Source organism: Haliaeetus albicilla, chromosome 4 (assembly GCF_947461875.1).
Source record: "Haliaeetus albicilla chromosome 4, bHalAlb1.1, whole genome shotgun sequence".
NCBI classification, from domain to species: Eukaryota; Metazoa; Chordata; class Aves; order Accipitriformes; family Accipitridae; genus Haliaeetus; species Haliaeetus albicilla.
Window position 1 is genome coordinate 52,117,583 of NC_091486.1, and position 26,062 is coordinate 52,143,644.

The 26,062-nt window shown below is 40.3% G+C and overlaps 1 protein-coding gene and 1 long non-coding RNA gene across 4 annotated transcripts in view; one reads left to right on the top strand and one right to left on the bottom strand.

The window, feature by feature from the left end:
- The window catches only part of LOC138685216 (uncharacterized), a 41,399-nt gene that overhangs the window by 6,636 nt on the left and 8,701 nt on the right, over positions 1-26,062 (top strand). The window contains exon 4 of one of the 2 annotated variants that reach the window (XR_011324504.1): positions 2,086-5,566. The exons of the other annotated variant lie outside the window; for it this stretch is intronic. This is a non-coding gene — a long non-coding RNA (uncharacterized lncRNA). Of the gene's footprint in view, positions 1-2,085; positions 5,567-26,062 lie in introns of those variants that run through there. 2 annotated transcript variants of the gene reach the window in all.
- TMEM52 (transmembrane protein 52) lies at positions 18,366-24,616 on the bottom strand. 2 transcript variants are annotated; one of them, XM_069782789.1, is made up of 4 exons: positions 24,328-24,616; positions 23,352-23,396; positions 21,177-21,346; positions 18,366-20,509 (listed from the first exon to the last, which is right to left on the bottom strand). In XM_069782789.1, exons 2-4 carry the CDS (start codon positions 23,381-23,383, stop codon positions 20,190-20,192), a joined length of 522 nt encoding a protein of 173 aa, XP_069638890.1. In that variant the 5' UTR covers positions 23,384-23,396; positions 24,328-24,616; the 3' UTR covers positions 18,366-20,189. The 2 variants fall into 2 exon arrangements, with proteins under 2 accessions (XP_069638890.1, XP_069638888.1); XM_069782787.1 differs by having other exon boundaries at positions 24,238-24,368.

The window sequence follows — 26,062 nt, forward strand, 5'->3', positions numbered from 1 at the left end:
AATTGTTTTATTTTTACAAAACTGATTCAGAACTGTTCCAGCCTGTTGTTATTTGCCAGTCCTTTAACAACTGAATGAAAATCATGGCTGCTATTTGCTGAGCAAGAACCCAGGTAGCAGAGTATCAAGATTGTTCATTAAAGAAAATAAAAGCGTATTGAATAGAAATACTCAGTGAGACCAGGCAGAGGAAAAAGTAGGAATAACTCGGTCTCCTTAGTTACATTCTGAATTCTCACAGTTTCTTTCAGTTGCCTATTACTATGGAACAAGAGAGTTATTTTGAACAAATTCTGAGAACAAAGCATAAAATTAGCAAAACTGTTTTAATCTGAAGGGAATATAATTGACAAGATTTTAAGGCAGGGGGAACTAGTTTTGAGAGTCTTCGTGTAATTTAGGACAAAAAGGCAGAAAAATCCATATAGCCAAGTTTCCTAACACAGTCCTGGAAGATGATACTGAACTTCTTACTTATGGTATGGATTAGAATGGTTTATTTGTGAAACGGATTCAAGAACAGTTACTTCAGAATTGTTGAGAGACTTTGCAAGTTGCTTGAAAATCCTTTGAAAAAAAAAAACATTGTTGTCTGTAAGCAAAGTAGAACAGAGTTGCGAAGGCCCACAGCTTTCCTATAGATCTCATTCTACCGCATCATTGTACATATATGTTACTGTGAATGTACTAAGCACATCTATTACATGACTGTCTTTGTATATCTCATTCTTGACAGAGGTAGAATAAGCTATATGGGAACAGTATACGCTGGTCTACATATGTCCTAAAGGGGTTTATATGCAGTCTTGTTTTCTCATAAATTCTCACTGAGGTAGTTTTATTTCCAGAGGAAAACCTTATTCCTATTGCCTTGTGACCCATTTAAAAGTCAATGCCATAAGCATCTCTGACTTCAACAATAATAAAAATTTATTGCCTAGTTCCTGAGTGCAATTGTTATGTTTAGCATACCTTGAAGCATTTTGCAAAGCCAAAAAATATCCTATGTCTAAGACAACAGTAGTGAAACTGATGCATAATGATGTGAAATTATTTAGCACTACCACCCAACAGTTTATGGAAGCAAGTGAGATGAAATGTTAGGATTGCTTGAACCTGGATGTAGTATTCCTTGCAGTCAGCACTGTAATTTTATTCTGTGATACAATCTTACAGTGTAATACAAATATGTAATTTTGTAATCTGTATTTATACTTTTTCAACAAAGTAACAGAACTTCTCTGCTGGGAGGAAGCTCAGTTCTGAATTTTTCTAGATGTTCATCTTCCAACCTTGAAACGTATAGAGGTGTCTTAAGGCTGGTCCAAGACTGTTTGCATAATTACCAACCAATTTCTCCTTTTTTTTTTCCTCTTCTATTTATACAAAGCCATTTTGAGAGAGCCAGAAGAATAGGGTTTTGGTGCTTTTTTCCTACAATCAGAATTTTACCAGAGTTCTTTTCCGTGTGCTGGGGATTGTACAAGGTCTTGTTCTGTTTTTTTCTTCATATTCAAGTGTGTGTTACTCATTTACATTTTTTACTGTACCTTTAAACTTGGCAAGCCATAGCTCAGCTCTTAAAAGTCTTTTGGTGCTCTTGGCAAAGAGGCTGCCCTACCTGGACCAATGGATGTTTTTTCCAACATGATGAAATCCCTTAGTGGCATGGAACAAACATAGCTGGCTTTGCAGTGGCTTGAATCACAGCAAAGATTGCTAGGAACAGGGGAGAATATAAAATAGGGCATGAACATCTTTTTCAAAATCTCATATCCTGTACTGAGCTTAGGAGTAAGCATACAGATATTTAGAAGCAAGTAAATGGAAGTATGTTTTCCTGTATGGACACCTATACTGCAGCTATGATAGCAACAAAGGGCATTGTTATAATAATCTTGGAGATCAGACTCTACAGTGTGTGTGTACATATACATACAAATACACACATGTGTGCGCACAACCAACTGCACACCTGTAGGTCTTCCTTTAAGTAAGTAATCTTGTAAGTAACATTTAAGTTGTATGAATGCTGATTAAGCAGTTTGAGTAAAAGCTTAAAGCCTGCTATTTCCCCATTTAAAGGGACTTTCCTCAAGGGGATCATTGTCTTATTGAGCAACCAACAGAAAAACAACTGGTACCCTGGAGATGCTGAGAACTTAGAATCCACATTGAAAATTCAGCCTAGCTACTAAACTTTCCATGATGTCAGATGCATCAGACCTGCAGCGAAGTTTGCCTGCAAGAAATACCTCCAAATGCAAGAAAAAATTTGCTTACCTAGCTATGTGTTGGATTCCTATAGAACATTCTTCCATCCTTGACACAGCAGTTTTGGAAAGCGGGCAGAGGTGTGTGTCCTAGTAGAGCAGCTACCAAATGTTGGAAGAACAGTGCTTTCAGTAATTCCAAAGAGCCTTACCTTATTTTATTGCTGCAGCTGAAGGAAGGCTTGGTGCTGCTGCAGATTCCAGAATCCAGAAAAAAAAACCACCCTACATTCATGAAGCAAAAATATTTGGAGTAGGGGGACTTGTACTACTGTCCTTGGAGAACCTATGTTTAGTAAAACAAAGCCTATTTGTGATACAGGAAAGGGATAAGGCATGCTTAGAAAGTTCAGTAGTCATGAATTTAATCACAATAGGTAATAAAACGAGTAGATTCAATAATGGTTACATCCTGTACTTCAAAAGTAAGCATTTATTTGGGAAAGTGTACTGGGACTGAGCAAAATACAGTGAAGAAAGGTAGTCTGAAAAATGGGTAGACTTCCATCATCCATATCAAGCAAAACTGGCAGCTGAACTCAGCCCAACCACTCTGTTCTTGCAGTGGAAGAGAACTCAGCAAAGAACAAAAAATGCGTGCTAGTCTTATTATTTCAGAAGCAGCTCCAGAAAAATCTCTGTGAATGTTATATAAGGTATGTGGGGGTTATTCATAGACTGAATGGTAATGTAGGTTGTTGTTTAAGTGGCCCTAAGAGCTTTAGGGTCTGAAGATACAAAATGGTTAAGTGACACAGCTGGGCGTGAAGTTGTGAGAGAAGCAATAAGAATCACCAGTCATCAGGTCCCATGTTATGTGGGTTTAGTTATGTGTACCCCCTTGCTGTGCTGGGCTCGGACAGGAAGGCACTGCTTAGAGAACCTAGGAGAGAAAATTGGTTCTAATGGTACATTAAACCACAACCCGAGCAGGCTAAATGATACAGTGATTCCGAGAAAGACCTGCATATTGCATTTCCTTACTTACTGGAGCAGAAGGAATTAGTATGAGAAATTCATAAGATCATGGGAGGAGCAGAAGAGAGGAAATTTCTTTATAGAATTGAGTTGCAATAAACCGAGCTAACGGAATCAAAGCGTGAGCATTCAGGACCCCTAGCTACCTTGCCGTTCAGTTGCTGCTAAGAAAGAATGAACTTGCAGCGAAGGTCTACACTTCTCATATCTCTGAAAATTCATGTCCTTTGAATGAGAGGATGGGGTCAGTCTTCTAATTTACAAAAAGAGAACTTTCTTGTGACCCCTGGGCTTCTCTTATACTAAACATCCCAAATCTCAAACCATTTGTCAGCAAAGATCCTGATTCTGCAAAACCCTTTCTTGTGAGCACCTGTTAGAAAAAAGAAAAAGTGCTTATAAAATTCATGTTTCCAAGCAACAAAACAAAACATACATACATAAAGTGAAACATCTCTCAAGCCACTACCCAAGGGAACTGACAAAGACAGTTGCCTGGTTAGTAGAGTCATGATTTTCAGAGGCCAGGCAGTACTGTTCCAAGAGTTCAGAGATTTTAAGTTACATGAACACATGATATGCAGGAGCTTTCACTGTGCATGCTTGAATGTTTAAGCTGGCTATAAAAAAAAAAAAACAAACAAAAAAAACAAACAAGAGCAAATACCATCATGAACAGAGAGGTGAGCATACACTCCAGCCTTACTTCCTATGAGCTGGGCAGCTTCAATTACTCAGCACCAGATAAAAAGGAACACACGTAGATTCTCATAGCTTTATTTAAAAATTTATAAAGCAGTAACATAACTTTTTCATTTCATTCCCCCTTTTCATCAATATCCACAAATTGGCTTGATACAAAATTCCGCGTTGAAATCCATAAAATGTGCTTTTGCTTTTTAGGTGCTACCTTTTATTTCTTACGGAAATAACTCCCATTGAAAACATTGGAAATAAGGTGCAGGCTGTGTTGTTTTTATATACAATATAGACCTTTCCATACTGTGTATTTCAAATACTGTATCGTAGCATTTCCTTGGTGCTAGCTATTGTTTATGAACGTTGTCATTTAATTTAAAGGAAATCTAACTTCAGTTTTCTTCTTATCCATGCTTCCACTATCTTTATAACTCCTCAGCTCCCTCCAGGGGTGTCAATACATGGTTTGCTATCTTAGTCTGTTATCTTGTTTAAAGAAAAATCCATTTACAGTTTATTCTGCCTGCAGAACAGTCTTGTTGATAGTTCCCCCATATAGCACAAAATAAATGGGTTATGGCTGTTTCAAGAAGGTGGGCTTGAAATTCCAGAGTGGGACTCTATAATCTTTTAAGTTTTATTCTTTGCTTAGCTGTGGAGGCTGATTTTGAATGAATTATTTAGCTCCTTTGCTTTATACGCGCCAAGGGGAAATGGACACAATAACGCACAGTGGTACTGCAAAACTTAATCCAGTAAAGCTTTCAAAGTACTTCAAGATTCTTGGATTGGAAAAGATGAAGAAATTGTAATTATTGTTGCTGCTGTTACTGAATTCTGTTTCTCAGCTCTGGAAATAGGATTCAAAATTCATTGGCAGGGATATGGGATGAGAAAAGTTACAATCCTTTGCCTGTATTTTGCGAGATTTGCATGTGGAAATATCTGTGTGTGTTTGAGCCAGTAGGAAGTTTCTCTCTTGGGAAGAATTAACATTTTAGTAAATAAACACCAAGCAAAACTGAGTTTTTATACAAAGACAATTACACGTAATGGAAAAAAAATAAGCCCCTCTACATGTATATTTTTGCTTAGTCAAGCCAAAATATTTATTGAAGAAATAATTTTGATGGGAAATATTTTGATAAACCTTAAAACACAAACAGATTTGGACTAAGAAGTTCTAAAGGGTCAAGGAACACATTCAAAAAAATAGATAGTCAAAGTAACATAAACCACCCACTTTCCCCAATGGTAACAGGTCTCCATGAGCAAACAAAACTAGGAGGAAAACCCATTAAAAAACCCAATGTTCTCCAAAAAACTTTTAGCTTTTAATTAACTGAACAAACTAGTTTCAGAACTGATAATAAATTCTATTCGTAGGTGATTATTGTGTGTTGAGTTTTGATGCTTGATTAAAGACATTTTTAGATGAGAACTGTAACAGGAAACCAGGCTTTATATTATACTGTGAGCAACATGCTGACAAATTTCTTACCTACAAAAGCTCAGCAACAGAGCTATAATATTGCTTATGTGTGTTTATGCTGAGTTATGCTGTTATATTACTGATGTGTATTATGTTAATCCAATAAAACATAAAGACCATTGTATCTTTTGTGACTTCTACCACACTGGTACCAGTAGGGATTTGCATTGGTAATGTAACAGCAGCAGACCAATCTAGAGAATTGTTGATGCGTCCTATTTTGAGGTTATGGATCCTAGCCTGCAAGTAAGTAAAATTCCCCGCTAACTTCAGTGACTCCTGAAAGCTTTAGAACATCCTAGAAAACATTCAGCATTGTGAAAGACTGACATACCAATATGCTATTCAGCACTTAAAAACAACGCAAAAAATATATGGTGACAGTTTCGAATAAGTGAACTTACTGCGGTATTTTGAACAGCTTAGATTACTGGATAGTACTTTAAAGAATAGTTTTGTTTCCTTTGAATTTAATCTTTCAAAAAAGTAATCAAATTGTTTAATTTCCCCATGTTCCTACCTTTTATTTAATTTTTTAGTCCTACGGATTATGGGTTACTGTCATAATGTACCTACAGATAATTTAGCTTGCAAGGGATTTAAAAAGAACGCCTTAGAGAAAAAGCAAACCTTGAAAAACAAGTGCTATCAATAACACCTTATGGTATTAGAAATATAACAAGTGAATGTACCTCTTGCTTTTTGAAATGTCATTTTCTGTTTTGAGCTTCCTTTATTTTTATGATCAGATTAGTCAGTTTCAATTTTTGCATCTCCCCATACTTCTATATTGGGGTTTAAATCCCCATAACAAATGTAATACAAATAAAGATGAATTACATTTTCAGTACTTTTAATAAAACCTCTTTCCACTGCCAAAATTAATGTTGGAGTCGAAGCTAAAAGCACTATGTGGTTTACCAATATGCACTAGTCAGCAGATACGCATCTAGATACAGCATCACCCTTTGGCATTTGTTATTGGCGGTACTGCTATTTATTATTTATTAATTTCTGTTCCTTTGAGCATCTGAATGTGACTGAAACTCAATGGTTCTCTTGTATTCTTTTTTCTTGTATGAATAAGTGGGTGACATGGTATGGATTTTAAACACTCACTGCTTCCCAAAGCAAGCAATTGCATTTGGCACTGAAGTGACTCCCCTTTTTATGCTTTCAGATTTTGACTTTCTGCCAGTCTTGTGGTAGGCTGCATTTTAGTAACACGTGTCTCATAAGAAAGCTGTCAAATATGATTCAAGGGCAGTGTTCTGCTCTATCTGTGTGGACTGCATTAGTTTATTTTCAATAATGCATTTGCTCAGCTTGTGCTACAGCTAAAACCAGATCTGTGTACTTACTTCTGCCAGCATATATATGGCAGTCAGAGAAGTGAGGGGAGATCTTACAAACAGAAAGGTTCGATCCAGGGGGGCTAAAAGAGCTATAGCTCTCTGCCTGTCCTCTTCCTAGTATAACTACTCAGAATAGTCTGCATTCTGGATCACACGATTGAGCGATTCAATCAAATTCAATTGTACAGGCCTCTCTCTCTGTTCATATTGCAGCTGTACAGACATCTATTCTAGCTATGCTGGTGAAAGGTACTGAAGCAGGTGCTGCTACTGTTCTTTTCCCCAGTATAGCATGTTCTGTTCTGGAGATAGTTCGGTGATGGAATAAACTATGCTTGGTAGAGCTTAGTCATACACTCTCTGCAAATACAGCATGCTGGTTTTGTTATACCAAGAGAGCATTATAGTAGGGAATATATACACCGTACACTGAAGCACTAGTAGCATAGCCACACATCCCAGAGTTAGGTCAACAAGCAAATTCCAGAACCGAAAGCATCATAAGCTACGTCAGTGTATTGCCATACTTCAATTTAGCCCTGGTGTACGGTGCTTCACTACTGTGTGTATATTGCTTCTGTGATCCTAGCAAGGATCTTTGCACATATACATATATACCACAAAGTAGTGCCAGTTTTTACAGATCTAGGTCTTTAACATTGTGTCACACTTTGAATATTGTCATTTTCTTAGCGTACTTACCAGGCACTTCCAGAGCTTAGTTATAACATAGTTTGTGGGTTTTTTCCTACCTATTTCAGTTTGAGGCTCAAACTGGACAACTGGACTGACTGGCCCTCAGTCTGGAGTCTAGTTTTTAAAGGACACTGAAGCCTTGATAAAATCTACTAAGTGAAATTAGCCTGTTAAAATTAGTGATAGCTTAAGCGTTGACTTGATCCAGACCTGGTTTTCCATAGTTTTTCTTACTCTGCAATTGTAGCAAATTTACATTATGGCTAAATTCCCCACTGTCATTAATGAGAGTTTTACCTAATTCACTGTGGAAATGGGATTGAATGTCAATAAGCATCACTTTTATCACCCATTTTGATCATATTTGCTTTAAGGACTAGGCGTAGCTTTGTGTGCAGTTACTAAATGCAACTCAACAGTTCAGGATATTTGGGGGATTAAGTCTTGTCATTACAAACCACTGTCTTCTGTCCTGCCTGTCTTGAACACTTCAGCTGAAGGTATTGGGTAAAAACGCAAACTGCTCTACAATCTTAAGAGTTTTCACTCACCACAGGCAAGGCTTAAATATGTTCCCTGCTATTCTGCATATAAGGAGGTGGAGGAAGGAAATCTGGAGAGGAAGCTGAACTTCCTGTGCCAGAGATTTTATACTGGAGCCTTCCCTGAATTCAAGACAATGTGGCAACAGCTTAAGATATGAATCACTAGAACTGCAGACATGCAGGATTTGAAGAAAGACCCTTCTGCATCCACACCTGTGTTTAGGGATTCATGTGTTTCTGTAAATTCATAAAGAACTATCTGACTAATTTTTGGACCTAGCAGTTGCCTCTTCCATCCCCCACCCCATCTCCAGACTGATAAGAAACTCCCTCCTTTTTCAGTTTCATTTCTCTGAATATTGTTTCAGACTTGTGAAGTAGCCAATTTGGGCATCTGGATTAATCATGGGTACATGCGTATGTGACTGCACAAACTGACATACAAAAGAAACAGGCACCAAATAGCCATTTTAAAGGACTAGGTCTAAGCAAACGAACAGGGGAGGTGATCAGTAAGAAGGGCTGTAAGTAATAGAACTATCAACTGATTGGACACATGTACACACTTGCAGTTGTATGTTTTATAATTATAAATGGATGAAGAAGTCACCAAACTAATCCCACAGATGCTCAAATTACCCTTATCCTGACTTTTTTTCTGTTGTTTAATTATGTTAACATGTGTTACCTAGCATCTTGCACATTGATTAAAGGATTAAAGCTTAGAGATTTGGGGGTATAAGTTTTGTACCTAAAATAGTGGAATATGTTAGGAAATAAAGAGGTTGGAACTGATCAGAAACTTTGATTTTTCATTATTATTATAGCATATCACTGAGCAGTGGGTTTACAGTATCACTAGCTACAGTTCACGTAAGAAAATGAGGGCAAATACTTTTTGTCAATAACTGATCATTTTGATTGAAACCTGTGGGAACAAAGGCATGCCCTGATGAAATACGGTTTTCTTGTTGGTGACAATGAGATAAACTAGAGAAAGGAAAGGAAATATCTCTTCCTTTTCTGGCCTGGAAGAGCATTATTCCTTATATTCTTTTTTTAATCCAGGCAATTTCCTGTACTTCTAAAGCATGATCTCCCATGGGAGGGGTATTTATATAGCATCTTCCACCCAAAAGCACTATGCAAAGCAGTAGGAAGATTGCATTTGTTTTTCCTGCTTTCAAGCAGCTTATCCATTTCTGATTAAACAGTTCATGTAGATGCATCTCCTCTCTCCTCTGCCTTTTGTCTGATTTTATGTTGCCAATTTTCTTACCATTGGGACACAAATCAGCAGCATACTGAGCTGACCGCTGTAATCACAAGCTTGTGTTGAACTCTCACTGTATGAGATGATGCAATGTCAGTCTAAGTAGTGCAATAAAAAACATTGCATAGGTAGCATCAGCAAAGCTTACAGCCTGCCAGCACAATATGAGGAAGCAGAGTGATTAGGTATCCAGCTCACATGATATTTCCCATGGTCTGCTTTATGCAACTGTTTATTCTAGGCCTACATTCAGTAGAAATAGACTAAATATCACAATTAAATTCAGGTGAAATTCCTGAGCGATTTAGACAAGTTGGACAAAAAGTGAGGTTAAAAATTTTGATGATTAAGGGATTGAAGCATCTGACAGACGAGGAGAGGATGAGCAAGCTGGGATTCTTTGGCCTCAAGGAGAGATGGCTCAGGAGGGATCTTATCAATGTGTACAAGTACCTGATAGGAAGGCATGAAAAAGAGGGACAGACTTTTCTCAGTGGGTACCAATTGACAGGGTGAGAAGCAGTGGGAACAACCCAAAATACAGGAAATACCACTCAAACATTCAAAAAACTCCTTTTACTCTAAGGGTGGTCAGACACTAGAACAGGTTGCCCAGAGAGGCAGTGGCATCTCTATCCTTGGAGAATTCAAAGCCAGAGTGGACAGGGCCCTGAGCAAGCTGCTCTAGTTGATGCCCTAGCAAGCAGGAGGGTTGGACTAGATGGTGTCCAAAGGTCCCTTCCAACTCCTGTGATTCTATAGTTGTTTACCAATGGAAAACAGAGGCAAAGACATTGAAAGTGGTACATGTATAGATGCTCAAGATATCTGTTGTAGAGCTGGAGTCTGTCACACTCGAGGATGTTTCTTGATTGAAAGTTAGCCCTTCCCATTATCACCGATTTTTTCTTGATTATTACAGTGAAAATAACAGAACACACGCTCTTTTTACTTCCCACGTGGCCCAAGTCAGTTGAACTTCAGTATTTTACAGCAGGTGTGGGAGACCTTTTATCAAGATGAAAAAGTCTACTCTATATGTGCAATATTAAATTAAGGAATAAAAGTGTATAACGTTTCTTTTCCCCTCCAACTAATCTTCTTTGAAAATGTAATTGACTTTGTGTGTGTTGCCTTCCGGCTCCGTGTCTAAGAAACCGACATTCACACAGGCCACTTACGTTCACTTATGCCATCTTGTGGAAGAAGGCAGCTTAGCCAGAATAACAGAAGTAGAGGGACAAGTTCTCCAAATACACGGGTTTTTTTTATTTTTATGGCCTTCTGGTTAGCTAGCTAATCACAATTATATTGCCTTTAAAAAGAGCTGAAGTGACCTTATGTGCAGCACAGAACAGCTTCTTTCTACCTTCTTCACAGAAGACTGGCGTGTCTCCAACAACTGCTTTCTGAGAAGAGATGCAGCCGCTTGGCAAGTGCTGTTCAGGGGTAAAAGGATAGCATTACTTGCCCCATGGAGCAGAACAAAGCTTCTTGCCTAGTCTGATCTGATAAGAGTGGAGAGGGTGGAAAGCAGAGCCTTCTGAACTAGACCAAAAGATTATAGATCACAGAACAAAGGCTGAGTTTCAGCAAGAAGGAAATCAAATTTATAAATATTAAGTGCTTGTACAAACTGACAAAGAAGTACCATTCTTTTTCATGTTTACATCTGAGGTGGTATCTCTTGGGATGTTTGATCCCCAACAGGTCAGCAATTTTGCAAGATAAGCTGTTGTCACAAGACTCCTACCATCACGTCATCAGGCCTATCTTTTAAACTTCTCTCCCCTCTGCTTCTTCCTCTAGTTAGGAATGTTGTAATGATGACTGGATTAGGCACGTGAAGTCCAGAGGCTATTTCTAAATCTCACACTGTTTGTTTTGCCCAAGTTTCTTCTCTAGATTCCTCCCCGCTCAAGAGCAGGAAGGAGCAGGGATTTTTTCTCCTGAGCTTCATGTCCCACACAAAGTTCATCATGCTCTGACTATGTATCTGTATTTCATTATAACGGTGCAGCCCACGCTCAGTGTATTCATCCTCAAAATTCTTTGCAAGATAAGATAGTGCTACAGTCCCTGTTTCATAGACAGTAGAGACTAAGTGACTTTCCCAGTGTCATATGGGAAATCTGTGGCAGAACAAGTAGCTGAGCTGGGTTTCCCAGGTCAATACTTCAACCTCGGGACTATACTTCCTTACTTGTGGGGAGGAAGTAGCTTATGCCATAAACTGTTAGCATGGAATGAGAAAAAACAATGCACACATAAGAGCTCAACATCAGGCTCTTTTTTTCTTTTTTTTCTTTTTGAGCTACTTGGGAAAGCAGGGTAAAAAATGTGAGTAAAAATTAAGCATTTTAATGCAGATTCAGGCATTTCTAGATTTGAAATAGAAATTTATTTTCTCCTTTCTCCAACTGCCCAAGGTGAGCTTTGTTATTCTAAAAAGACGTGAAATATCTTTGAAAGAGTGCGTTCTTTTCTACAGCCCCTTTTCTCCCCCAGTAAAATAAAAAGGGCTCTGGCATTTTTATATTCTAAGTTTTGACTGACCAGAACAAAATGTTTTCCCAGTGATGTGGTTTTGCACCTAAGCTTTCTTTTTTTGTGCATTGGATTTAACCTTAGGATGTAATATTTCATAAAACATTCATTGTCTTCTCCATTTTTACAGAGCACAATTCCTCTATGATACTTTGTTTTCATAGTCTGCTCTGAATATGATTCAAAGGCTTCTCTCACAGTTTGGATTTTAGTTGTGGGTAAAGGAAAGAGCCTCTTCTATTTGCAGCAAAATTAGTAAATGTCTTCCTAAGCAAAAATAATTCCAACAGGTAAAGATGATTAGAATCAGAGCCAGGAGACAGCTAAGAGCAAGAATCTGGAAAGTGATTTTGTGAGAGCTATTTTATTCCATTAAGTGAGCAGGTTTTGCACATGTGTCTAAGCGTCCCACTCATCAGTACTGGCAACAGCAGTGATTCTTTTCCCTCAAAAAATGCATTTGATATAATTGAAATGCAGTTAGAAAACAAACAAGCCAAACCTTCTTCCAAGCTATTTGGGGGCAGCAAGGCAGACAAAGGCAACTGCAAGGCAGAAAAAGAAATGGTTTTTCCTCTGAGTCTTACTGTATCCAGACCCTATTGATACTTCACTCTGGATGCTGCAGGTTTACCACTTAATACTCTCCAAAGATTATAATGTATCGATTATAAAAGCCATTATAGATGTACCACTTTACTTATATTGTTAACGAGCTTGGCTATAAAGGGATTTGCAACCTGAATTTCATGACAGAGCCAAGGTATAATTTGCTCTGGGCTATAAAGCCTATGAATTATTGAGGCAATTTACTTCCAAGTCTGCATTTTCTTTTTGAGCACAAGTGCTCATTATGAGTTCATGTGTGTGAGAGGAAAGAGACAGGACTGCAAGCTGCTGACAGTGATGTAAGCATGAACTTCTCCAGCAGTACATCTCCCCATCATAGGCTCTTTCACACAGACAGCAAATAACAACAGAAAATAACTGGCAAAATGATCATTTTGGACAAATGAGAGAAGAAAAAATGCATGCTGAGCAGTGCCAAATGAGCACCAAATTCAAATCACAATTAAAAATGCACTTTGGGTAATTATAGAGAGGGGATTTTCCCTTAGAGGTGTCACAAAGCTTGTGTGGATATAATCAGGCTTGAGTGGATATAGTGATGGTGAAAAACACTAGACTGACAAATCAGAATTCTTAGATCCTCCACCCAGCTGAGCATACAACCTGCTGTGGGACCAAGCCTCCCGCTTGATGTTCTTTTTAAACCTGGTTTCTTAAGGAAGTGAGGCTTTGTAATCACAGTCAAATCTGTGTCCTGTCTCCCCTCCTTCCACTCTACACACCCAGCTAATAATTTCTGAATCCACTGACCAATATCAAGCAAGGCGATAGAGAACTGGAGGTTTCAAAGACATGAAGCTTCTAAATGTTTCATGAAAACAGGAGCTGCGTAGAGAAGAGGGATCTTTTAATACTCCCACTGCAAGAAAGACTCCAGCATGAGCTCACCCTTATTAGGCACTTGAGAATGAACACAAGGAAGATCTTATACATGTCCTAACTATAAGGAAACCGTCTACTGAAGGTTACGTATTCTTAAATGTTAGGGAACTTTGTCATAGATTTATAAATCTAGAAAACCAGGCTCTGTCACTTCTGCTGTTAAGGGAATTCAAAGGGTTTTTTTTCTGGGGGTGGGTAGGCGGGTGGGTTGTTTGTGGTTTTGGGGGGGGGGTTGCCTCCCCAACTGTTGGCATTATTTGAATATGGGCAAGATCCCTCTGTGACCAGATTCCCACTATGGTAGGCACTGTGGGAGAATTTTCTGCACCAGAGAACCTAAGTCTTAAACACCAGACTGACAGGCTGGGAAAAGAAACAGAGACATAAGAGAGGAAGTGGCTCGATGGAGGTCACCTAACAGACTTCCAAACAGAACACATCTCACTAGCACACGCACAGGCAGCTGCAAGCAGATTTCCTTAGCCAGGGAGTAGAAACCTTCAGCATTATAAAGGGGAATTGCTTCAATAGCAATGTTGACAGGAGTTCCCACTTTTCAGTGCCTTCCTACAGCAGGTGAGAGCAACCTGATAAAACCAATAGTAAAATGTGAGCACTTGCATCAATATGCCGTCAATGTAGCTCTAGGTAAGAAGAATGCTGCATTTAAAATCACCAAGTTAACTGTGGTCATCAGCAACCTGTCTAGATTATGGCTTCCAATACTGCCAGGACCACTGGTGCTGATTTAGTGTAAGCAAACCTGAGAAGAGTTTGTAGATTTCTTCAGCATAGACCAGACTAATCTTTGGTATGTTGTTGCAATAGGCCTTTTCTTACCCCTGCAAGTAGGAAAAGTAATTTTTGCACCAGCTGAGTACCAGGGGGCAATCAGTATCATCAATGAATTATTTCTTATTACTCAAAAGGTTAAAGGAAAGGAAACATCCATCACATGTTTTCCCTTAATCTTCTCTTCTGAGATTCCTAGCGAGTGTATCTATAATACTTATCTTTTAAAATATATGGTTTAGGAAGATGTGTCCTTTGGACTTGTTAGACACAAAGCGTGGCTGTGAGCTCCTCTCTCAAGCAGATACTCAGAAGCAAGTCTTCCAAAAATAGGGCTCTTAGTCTCAAGCTCTTGAAGCCATAAAAGATGTTCAAGAAACCCTGTCCCTAGATGACTAACTGCCTAGTCCTCTTCTGCAATGTGAAAGGGAGAGTTCATTTTCCATTTGGGGCCAGCACTTAGCAGTAGATTAGGGATCTTCTATGTGAGCTTTCTTGAAAGATGCTGAGAACATGGCAAGTATATCGCCTTTCTTTGCTGTACCACACAGTAACACCTGCAGCTTCTTTATGTACCTGTGATATTACATCTTTTACACACACAGCATGAGACTTGTATGAAAGATGTGTTGTGATACACACCTATCGAAGATAAATTATTTCAGAGTAACCCTGAGCAGATCTAACGAGTTAAGTGCTGTTTAGTTAATTGCCTAATTTAAAATTAATTAGGCATTCATTTAAAATTATTTTGACATGCTTGAATGACTACCTTATTAGAAAGTAATTGAATTTTTTTAATCTGTCCATTTAAATTCACTTCTCTGTTCTGGAATTTTTTTTTTTAACCTGTTAATTATTAAAGCATTTTTTGGGGGGGGGGGGGGGAATGTATAGATTAATTCTTTACGAGTGGGTCTTCCTAAGAGGCTATTCTGTACTACCAACAGGGATAGCACATTTCTCACGAAAGGCTTCTGGTTTAGATATTCACAGTTTAGATGACTATAGCACTAATAAATAGTATCAGTTATAGTGTCTTGTTTTGAAACTTCAGAGTACTTTAAAAACTGACTATAAGAAATATATCCATAGAGATCACTTCATTTCTCACTGATATACACCCACCTCTTGATGCCATTTGATGGTTCTTAAAGAGCCTACAGCAGCATTGTGCAAGATTTCTGACCAGAAATTGAGATGTCATACCTGTTTGCAAATGTGGGAGGGAATGTATATGAGGCTAAGAGGAATAAAATTGAACATGAAGCGGGCTCTTTTTCTGCAGTAGAATCTCATTTTGTTTCCTTTGACTTTTTAATTGTGCAAAATCCAAACCTAAAGGCAGACTAACCATTTACATTCCAAATACTTTCACTGACAAAAACAGGGACCCAGTCATCATATCCGGTAAGAACAAGTAAAGTTTAAGAATAGTCCTATCCCTCCTTTCCCTTTCACACCCTCAGTAGAATAAACACAAAGGAACACTACGTCTATCCAGGTTGGGAGCTTTTGAAAGTATCCCACTTGCTATCTGAGCTTCATTAAGAGCATCAACAACAAAACAAAGTTTTCTAGGACCGTAAAGTCAGATCCCACACTGAGGGGTAATCAGAGCTTTGCAGAACACAAAGCAAAAGTCAAGAGAAACTTCTATGGAAAACAGCAGTAGAAATTAAGACACAACATTAAACTCCATTCCATATTTTTGGATTTGGTTAGTGAGTTTTAAAACATCAGTTAAAACAAAGAAGTTCATTTTAACTTACCATACAGTAGGGTTAGAAGCTCATAGTGTCCTCTTCCTAGTCACATTGCAAAAATGCATGTTGAGTGGAAACTGGCTACTAAGCCTATTTTTACAGACATTAACAACAAGAAAGTCTGTCTTCCTCTGACTTGCCCACTTAAACAGAAAAGACCCAAATGACCAATGGACACTCTTTTCCATTCTACATGCTCCTATTGAGCATTATATAAGGCATACAGGAGAAACATTTTCAAGCTGTTGCTTGTTTAGACCAGGATTCAGGAGCTCACCCTTTTAATTATTTTTTTCTGACAGTAGTTCATTAAGGGGTCGTTTTCTCTCACTGTTTTCCCACATGCAATAGTGATTCTAATTGATGAACTGGACTTTTTACATAAATATAAGCTGTTCTCAAGATGGCAGGAGAGCTCTTTGTTTGCTGCAGGAATTTAAATGGAATTTGTAAATCCCCTAGTAACGGTCTTTCTGTTTGGAGGGATATAACTTCTGCAATTCTATTGAGCTGAAGAAACCTGTTAAGTGGAGATGTAACTAATGAACAGTTGTGGGGGTAATCTGCCTCCTCAAAGACAGAGGGCCAGGGACAGCTTTGATTATCAGCTTTCTGTGAGGAGTCATGATTTTGATAAAGGGCTGAGACACCACTATTGAAAACATTGTGAGGAGCAAACTAAGCTGCTTTTGATGTGCAAAGAAAATTCTGTGTTCCTGCAGGCTGATTAGGTCAGTAGTTTATTTCAACAATTAGTTTATGTTTGAATTAATGAACCATGTTATAAGGCAAGAGCCTGGGCAAGACACAAGACTTTTCCTTAGGTGTTAGAAAGAAAACACCAGATTATGCCCTTCTTCCTAAGAAGTCAGGGGAAAAAGTAAGCGCTTTATTCACTGTGCTGTGTCAAATGACACTTGCTTCCTACATACACACATGGAAACTCTGTTCCTGCAGTGTTACTTCCTCTTTGCCTACTCTGTACTCTCGTAAAGTGTCCTGGTTTCAGCTGGGATGTAGTTAGCTGTCTTCCTAGTAGCTGGTACAGTGCTATGTTTTGAGTTCAGGATGTGAAGAATGTTGATAACACTGATGTTTTCAGTTGTTGCTCAGTAGTGTTTAGACTACAGTCAAGGATTTTTCAGCTTCTCATGCCCAGCCAGGGCACCTGACCCAAACTGGCCAACAGTGTATTCCATACCATGTGACGTCCCATCTAGTTTAGGAACTGGGAAGTGGGGGGGGCAGGGTTTTTTCGCCGCTTGGGGACTGGCTGGGTGTCGGTCGGCGGGTGGTGAGCGATTGTCCTGTGCATCATTTGTACATTTCAATCCTTTTATTACTACTGTTGTCATTTTATTAGTGTTATCATTATCATTATTAGTCTCTTCTTTTCTGTTCTATTAAATCGTTCTTATCTCAACCCAGGAGTTTTACTTCTTTTCCTGATTTTCTCCCCCATCCCACTGGATGGGGGGGGAGTGAGTGAGCGGCTGCGTGGTGCTTAGTTGCTGGCTGGGGTTAAACCACGACATAAAGAAGAGGCAAGTCCAGCTGTTTTCTTTTAGTCTGGATAATTACTTGTGGAAATATGCAGTTAAGAGGACACGAGCGAGCGACAGATTACTGCAGGGCAGTTCTAACTAGGCTAGACTGGCAACAGAGGTGCCCCAGAGTGAGACAGGCTTTTCTATTAATCCAGGTGGTAATGGAGTTAGATCTGATTTGTAAGCCCTCCATGGACATTTAGGGTTTTGGCTGGGGTCTTGCAGTTAGAACTATTGTCCTCCATAACCAAAATGAAACAGATCTCCTTGTAGTTTGGTAGATAGTCTGTCAGGTACTGCTGACAACTCACAAGACAGATGCATTGTGCAAGCAAAAGCATGAAAGGAAGGGAAGTCAAACCGTTGTGATTATTCTATTCCCCCGTCCTCCTCAAGCAAGCTCAGTCCTTGCACTGCAGAGTAATCTCTGGAGAACTGAGCAAACCCGAGCCTTAGAAGCACCCTCGCCTCTTTGCAATACCAAGATCTCGTCTCTTACAAGGCTGTTCCCAGTGCTGATATAATGCAATACGTTGAAAAGTGAAGGACTGCCCTCTTGCGTCAGTCATTATTTTCTCATTTGCCTGGTTTTATATTCCCATTTCTATTAGTGAGTGAGCACTCAGCCATTTCCCTCCAACAGGTATTTCTTCTTTGGAAAGGCACAGGATTTGTTTCTCTGTACTGTCCTGATGGAAAAGTTCAATAAATAAAAATAATCTGCTGTATTTGTGACTTGGAGACACCCAGGACTGGGAATGTATTGCTCTTCCAGCTAGAGACATCCAAATAGCTACACTGGGTTATGCCTAGTCTCCATCTTGACGCAGAAAAAGAAGGCAGAGGAGAGAATAAAACAGGAGAAATATAATTACAAAGGACAGAGAAGAGACAGAAGAGAAGCAGATTTATTAAACCAATCTTTCCCTGCAACCCTCATAGTAAGCTATATACAGGTTAAATATAGAACCAACACTTCTCTAGGGAGCCGGACTCATGAACAGCTCACACACCATGAATGTGTAGCAGAGATTCTACTCTCACTCCTGTTGGCTGGCAGAGAGATCTTAATTTTTAAATCACTAGTGCTTATTTCCAGGGTAGTTCTTGCAGTAATGGTTGTCAGAGAATAGTCTTGTAAAAGCTGTGCAAGGTTTTGTGCCCACCACTTCTACTGCTTATTAATGAGAGACACCTAAATATCTGCAGAAGGTAGCCCCTTTTCACAGCTACCAAAGCCACTTCAGCAAAAATGAAAACCATCAGTCATATTCTTGTTAGCAGAAGGTCAGTCAACATTAATTCTGACCTAGCACTCCACACTTTATGTTACATTCGTTAATAGCACCTAGTGCTCATGATTTTGTTCCTGCTCTTATCCCACAGAAAATCCCATAGCAATGAACAATCCTGTAGATTGCTCATGTTCTTAAAATGTAGCCAAATTAGCACCCTGCTGAAGTGGATTCAAAGAAAATCACCACTCAGGAGTGCACAAAATTCATACTATTTGGAATATGGGAGGGGCAAGAAAGGGAAAGAGTTGTCATTTAAAAAGCCTCTCATAGCCCATATTTTTGTACATGCTGAGACCGCTGTAATCAACTCCAAGCTCCCCATTTTAAAATGATGCATAGCAGTTATCCTTGCCATTAGTCCTTCATGAAGAATCATCCCTAGAGTAATTTCTTTGGATTATGGTATTTTGTATTCATAACTTATTCTAGATGGCACAGCTAGAGCATGCTTTGTTTCATCCTGCACATTACTGAGCTCATCTATGTACCAAAGAGGTGAAAGCTGCCAGGAATCTTTGATTTTTCCTTTTCTGTACTGACTGAGACCCTGATACCTGAACAGATAACAAAGTATAAGGCATCTTTGAAATATTTGAAACACATTAGTAATACTTAACCATGTGTGCAAATGTCTCTTTGAGACTAAATTGTACTTTAACTGGCAAAAGTAAGTAGTAAAAGGATCCCACCACAAGCCAGCTCATCTTCAAAATAGAAGTTTAAAGATTTAAGAAACCTCAAAAACAATCACTTCAGGTCTCATGGCCAAGAACAACAACAACAACAATATCTTTTCTTATATGTCTCATTCCTTGTCTCTAGTTGTGAAACATAACATAATGCATTTCCCTCCACACACTTTCCTGTCCTCATTTGCCATCTTCCTTCAGTTTAAGGAACGTGTGTGCCATTATGTAGCAATTTGCACTCCAGCAATTTGCTGGACAGTTAAGGTTCTCAAAAGAAGAGAAACTACAGAGGCTATTCAGTGTGACTTGCTCGGATTTCCCTTTCAATTCCAGTTTGGGATGCTCCTGTTCCAGAACAACAACTTGCTGTTTGGAGTGTTCTGACTCTCCATGTATGTTCCCAAGACGGCAAAATTCCCCTGACCTTTTTTATTGCCATATGCTGGACACAAGGAATTTTTTTTTTTTTTTAATCAGAAGATGAACAAGCATTCATGTCCCACTTTCACAGGCATTTTTAAACTGCTGCCCTTTTACTTCATTTCATATCCTTGAAGAAGCTTTACCAGATTACAACAGTCACAGAAAACATTTCTTCTAACTCACAGATCATTACAAGCGCATGAGAGGAAACATCTTTCCATCATAACCTGCCTGCAAAACCAAACTTTTCATGTCGTCTTTAACTCTTAGTCCTTCCCTTCCTTTACTCCCCGTCTGAAATGAGTCAGAGCCGTGGCTGTTCCTGTGTTGCATCTTCTGAATTTTCTGAATTTGTCTGTGTTGCTGGATCTCCGTTGATTGTATCAGGTGAATACTGGATGGGACTCAGCCCACCTGGTGTCATCTGTCCAGGGATGTCATTGAGTTTCTGGCTTATCTGTGCTACTTCAATGTATTGTTTACCCGTTTGGACAGCTTCATCATAAGAAGGTGGCAAGTCCATTGCATAGAGACTGTAAGCTGGAGGGGACAGAGTGTTCTTATCCATATCCATAAATATCGAAGGAATAGGGGCACTTAGAGGGTACTGCAATGAGCTATATGCTGTGAAGAAAAGGAATTAAAATAAATAATTAAACACCTGCATAGAATGATGATATATAAAGGGCTAATCCTGCTTTTCTCCAAGAAATTATGGACTTGTTTTTGTGGTGTCAGAAGATATGCACTATATACTAAAAGCTGTCAATATAGAATTACCCACGATGGAATCTATACATTCTCCAAAAGAAAGCAGTCAGAAGACAAAATGTCTTTGCGTATCACCATCCAGTAATTATTGTGAAATACCTGACATAGTGCATGTATGTTGTAACAGAGGTAGTTTCAGTCGGGTTCGTACATGAATAGCTGTGAACAATTCCTCACATTAGAGATAACTTTGGCTGGAATAGTTGGACAGTGAGATGGGCAGAAAAGTTAAAAAAATGAGGGAATGGCAATAAGAACAGAGGTGGGAGATGACACATAAGAGGTTAACCCACCTCAGACTTTATTTTAACCTCTATAACATTAAATCCTACTTGTCTTCCGCACTCACTGTGTTGCCCTGATGACCTTCCTTCATCGCTCTTGCCCACGCTATGGGGCTGAAAGTTGTTCTGGGAGTACATCAGAAAGTCCCCGTTATTGCAAGGGCTAGACACAGCATTCTAGGCACACGTTCAATAGCAAAGCACTGTTGGATATTTAACTCCCAGAGGATACTTACAGGTCACTGTGCTATGGGCAGTGCTGTCACTGTCAATAGCAGGAACTGTCAAATCATAAGGGTGCCTAGGGAAGGTCTCAACTCGAAGCCTCTTCTTCCGGCAGCAGCATTTGATGCAGCTTGCTGTGATCCCACAGAGCAGGAGCAGGAACACAGACAGCAAGATTAACCTTAGAGAAGGAGGGAGTAGATCATAATTTCATTGCTTATGTTTTACTTCTTCCAGGGCTGAATATAGTTTCGCTCTAAACGGGTGAAAGACAGGCCAAACCTCCTAGGCTTAGTTCTGAATGGGTGCTGGATCCTGAATTAGAAAGTTGGATCACAAACACTTAATCACAAGTTGAAGTACTACTGACCATCCTTTCTGGCTCACAGAGGCTGTAATGTTAATTATCTTGGGTTGTATTTTCAACTTGTATGCAGTGAGAATGGCTCCGCTTTCAACAGTAAGAGTGGGTATGTACTTGGAAGGAAATACAAGTACAAACTTCCGTAAGTGTAGGACGTATATTTATAAATGAGCACAGAAATTGTATTTTGCAGTATGTCTTGAAAACACAATTCTATCTCTAGCTATCGTTTAACGAAGTTTATCATTTAACAATTTGTAGTGTACCTAGGTCAATGTGCTAGTGTTTCAGGTTCATCTCGCAGTTGAAACTCTACCTTCTCACCCCCCCAATTTCTCAAATGAATGCACTCTTCTCATGAGCTAGGTGAGCAGCAAGACATGACATGAAAAGATGAGGTAATAAGAAATGCCTGAAAATCCTGTAAAGAAGTAGGTCCAAGGACCAAGTTGAAGTACATTCGTAGTAGTTTGACAGGAATTACTGTGTGACAGATCATGCTCCTGAATTTCTCATTAGGATTATATTCCACCCTAAATATGTATAGAAATGGCCTCAGTAGCATTCTACTCTTTTTCTAAACCAAAGGTAGTACTTGCCCGTAAGAACCATGATTCCAAAATAAACCTCTCTTTAATAACTGCTTTATTTAGTTTTAACAAGAGTATATTTCTATTAGTATGAGTCAGATGATACACAGAATGATACGAATTGTGTACAAATGATACACACTGATAGAAAGGTCAGATTTGAAGGCCTCAAACTTCCACAAATTTCATGCATTTTCTTGCAAATTACTGTTTTAGAAAAACACTTTCAGGCAACTTAAAACCGAGAAGAACATACTGCCCTGCTGGAACTTCGCATTGAAACATTCCTCCAGTGCGAGGTGTATTACCTCATTGCTAGCCAGTCAGTTATTTCCTGACACCCCAGAGGCTGCAGGCTAGTGTGCTCCGTGAAATCATCATGCCTTCAGATGCTGCTGCCCTCTGATGAAGGCAGATACCACCTAGGTAAAGGCATCTCAGCAGTATAAATCTCAGCACTAGCTCTTTAGCTTTCACGATTTCAATGCCACCTAATTACAGAAGCCTTCTTAAAATATTTCATGTAACTATGTATTTTTAAACAGTTGTATGTATCAGCACGTTCTAAGAAAGCGAAGAATATAAACCAAAATTAGTCCAGACTGAATGACAGCTAAAAGTAACCAACTCACTCTGCGTGCTACCATCAAAGTTAATATATTGACAGAAATTAATGTTAGGATACCTATAGTGCACGTGTGAGGCAAGAGACAAATCCACACTTGTGACAAGAGCTTACCCTTTTACTTAGCACTGTTTTCCCTGCTTTCAGTCATTCAAACAGCCAGTAAACAGGTTTGCAGTCGGCTTGAGTTCAGAATGGAAATGCAGCACTCTAAGCTAACAATCTCTTGTCCCGTAAAAGGGAGAGAGCCAAGGACTGTGCATTAGGCAACACAGTGCCGAGCCCCAACAAGTGCACGCTGCGTAGCTGCCGTTGTGTTCAGCAAAGTTGTCTATTTCGGAAGAACAAACAAGCCCTACAGTTACACTGTAGGGTGCTCAGAAAGGAAGGATGACATATCCCTCGATGAATGCTGTACCCTGCCTGACACCTTATCTCCCCTGTGGTCTCATCTGTAATATATTCCGCTGCAAGCTTTCACAAAACCAAGGAGAAACCCTTTCCTCCATCCTGTCTGAGAGAAGAGCGTTTCCATTGCCTTACTACAATTACTGTTCATAATAACTTTCAAATTATTCTAGGTTAGTAAGATTAATAATAAACTTACCAGACATACCACAGACTTGTCCAGTTAGACATGTTCTGAGGGCATCTGTGAAGGAAGGTAGATGATTCACCAATTTAAATATCTACAGTCAAACAGTATGACAGGGAATGAATTTCACACAATTTCTGAGGTGAAAAAAGGAAAGCAATCAGTGAGAGTATGGAGCAAAACCCCTTTAGATTTAGTTCCAGAGGAGTGACTGTTCTTCAGAGTTGTAAAATTACTCCAGCTGAGAACATGCAAATAATCCCACTGTAAAAGCTGGCTTCTGAGTCAATAAGTGTTTTTACAAAGTGCTACTTTACTGTTGCTTAGGAGAGGGAACTACACATGCTGGATTCTTGAAAAACAAATCAAAGAGTTATTTAAAGTTAACTGCGATGAGGTACCTAATACCATAGGCCTGTCTGAAATGGCAGCCTAAGACAACTGCCTACTTCCCCCAGTTATTTTTAAATTACTTTTTCATAGCTCCAGTGCAGACAGAAATGGTTTTTTTCCAGATCTACTTACAGTACAAAAAAAAAGAACAGCTTCTATTACATTTCAGGGGTGCAGCTGCCGCAACAGTATCGTACGTAGTGAGTTGCATGCAATGGATTTCACGCAACAGAACAAGGCTTTTGGCCACAGAGGGGGATCGGCAAACTGACTTTTCAGAAGATGACACTTCAGAGTCATTGTGAAAGACAGGATCGTACACCTTGGTCTGCAGAGCAAGGCCAGCCAAGTCAAATTTGTAAGTTTACCAGTAACGATCTCGGGGATAACAGAAGTAGCAGCAACGGATGGCCGCCAGCGAGCCATCGTTCTGATCCGATAACGCCACTCGATCGTGACGGGAACGGGTTTGGTAGCAGACATTTGACAGATTTCGATTACTCACTGATCGGAGTTCTCGCGGTTACTCTCGGATGAACAGCGCGATGCCTAAGAACGGGCAAAACCGACAAGCAGGCGGCCAAGGGAGAAGCACCTGTTTTATCCGAGGCATCTGCTTAGCGGAGTCCCGCGGTGCAGCCGGTTCCAGTCGTCCACGCAGCAGCACGGCCGCCGCCGCAGCGGGACTCGCTTCAGGGACCAGCCGAGCGGCCGCGGCGCCCGACCCTCGCACGGGAGACACCGCACGGAGCCCGCGGGGAGCCCGAGGTCCGCGCTCCGCGCTCTGGGGCCGCCCCCGCCGCCGGCAGCTGAATAAATAACCCGCCATTATCACGCGGGGTTGCCGTGACCGACCCAGCCGCGCCGGCCGTCCCACGGCGAGAGCCGGGCAGGGCCGCCCCCGCGTCCCCCTCCCTTCCCTCGGCTCGGCTCGGCTCGGCTGCCCTCGGCTCGGCTCGGCTGGCCTCGGCTCGGTTCGGCCGGGCTCGGCAAGCACAGCCGCCATGGACACGGCGAGGGCGGGCGGCTTTTCGCTGAGGGACGGCGCTAACCCGCCCGCTCCCACCGGCGGGGAAGGTGCCGGTGGAAAGCGGGGCAGAGCCGCCGGCCCCCCCCCGCCATCCCCGTCCTTGGCCAGCCTGCAGAGGGCCGCGAGGTTGGGTAGAACGGAGAGAATTCGGCTTTCGGAGGTTTGTGTTTCCCTGAAGCGCTTTGGGAAGGCTGAGAGAAGACAGCCCACCGGACAGGAGCCCTGTGCCTGCGCTGTGTCAGAGAGATGTGGAAGGAGAAATGAAAAAGGAATGAGAAATACTCGAAAGGAACAGAGGTTCAGGAAAGCAGAGCATTTCCCTCGTCAAAAAAATGCTCCCGTTGAAACACGTGAAACGTGACTGAAAAGGTGTTGACTGCTCTCCGAAGATCGGGTTGCTCCAAGATAATCGAACCACGTCCAACATTTCAAACGTAGAAATTCAGCTGAAATGTCTGCATGTTTCTTTATGGTCATCTTGCACATCATTATCCTCAACCCCTAGCACTGATACTCTTCGGTCGAAATTTCACAGAGAAATGTTTCATTGCTATGATTATACTGATCATTATAGCAATTTGGCCCATTTCTAAATGACAGCTTTCCTGCAGTTCTCTTTGGGGTGAAGTCTAGCTGGTTTAATAGGATCGTATGTAGCCCATCGTGCTAAAAAGCTCCCCAAGCCCCTTTCGTAGCTAGAACTTGCTCTGAGTTATGGAAGTCTTGCCGTCACCAGGGCAGAACAAAACATGTGCCAAAGGTCGACCGTATCCACCGTATGAAGGAGCAAGGATTATTTCTGCTTCAGAGCAGAACGTGACTTAAAGGTCAGACACCTCTGAAGCACTAACATAGCAGAGGTCAGTTACATGGCAAAAAATGATGCTAGTCAATATAAGACTTGATGAGAATCAGCGTGATAGTGATGCATGACTGGGTAAGCAACAAAAAGACAGACACCTAGAGCTGAAAAGCAGGGGAGCTAATTAATGGATTATAAAGATTTCAGCTGGAGAAGAAAGGGGAAGATCAACTAAAGAATGACATTTTGACCTATCTGTTGACGTCCCTGATATCTAAGAGGTGTGCCTGTAGGTGCATATATAAAAGCTCCTCCAGTAATGAGAATGGGACAAAATACAAGGACTTTTTCTTTTTTTTTTTTTTAGGATTTTAATGCAACAGGAGGAGAATATATTTGCACTTAAGTCGCCAGAGGTTTCTTCTATAAGAAGCATAGATAAGCTCCAATACACCAGGGGCAATCATGCTGTTGGGAGCAACAATAGACACAGTAGCT

What these genes read in the sequence shown, in the direction of transcription:
- TMEM52 (XM_069782789.1), bottom strand. Translation starts at nt 23,383, where the DNA reads ATGTCTAACTGGACAAGTCTGTGGTATGTCTG. An exon ending in ACAAGTCTGTGGTATGTCTG is followed by an intron (nt 21,347 to 23,351) that starts GTAAGTTTATTA and finishes TCCTTCTCTAAG; the next exon opens with GTTAATCTTGCTGTCTGTGT. An exon ending in TGCCCATAGCACAGTGACCT is followed by an intron (nt 20,510 to 21,176) that starts GTAAGTATCCTC and finishes TTTTCTTCACAG; the next exon opens with CATATAGCTCATTGCAGTAC.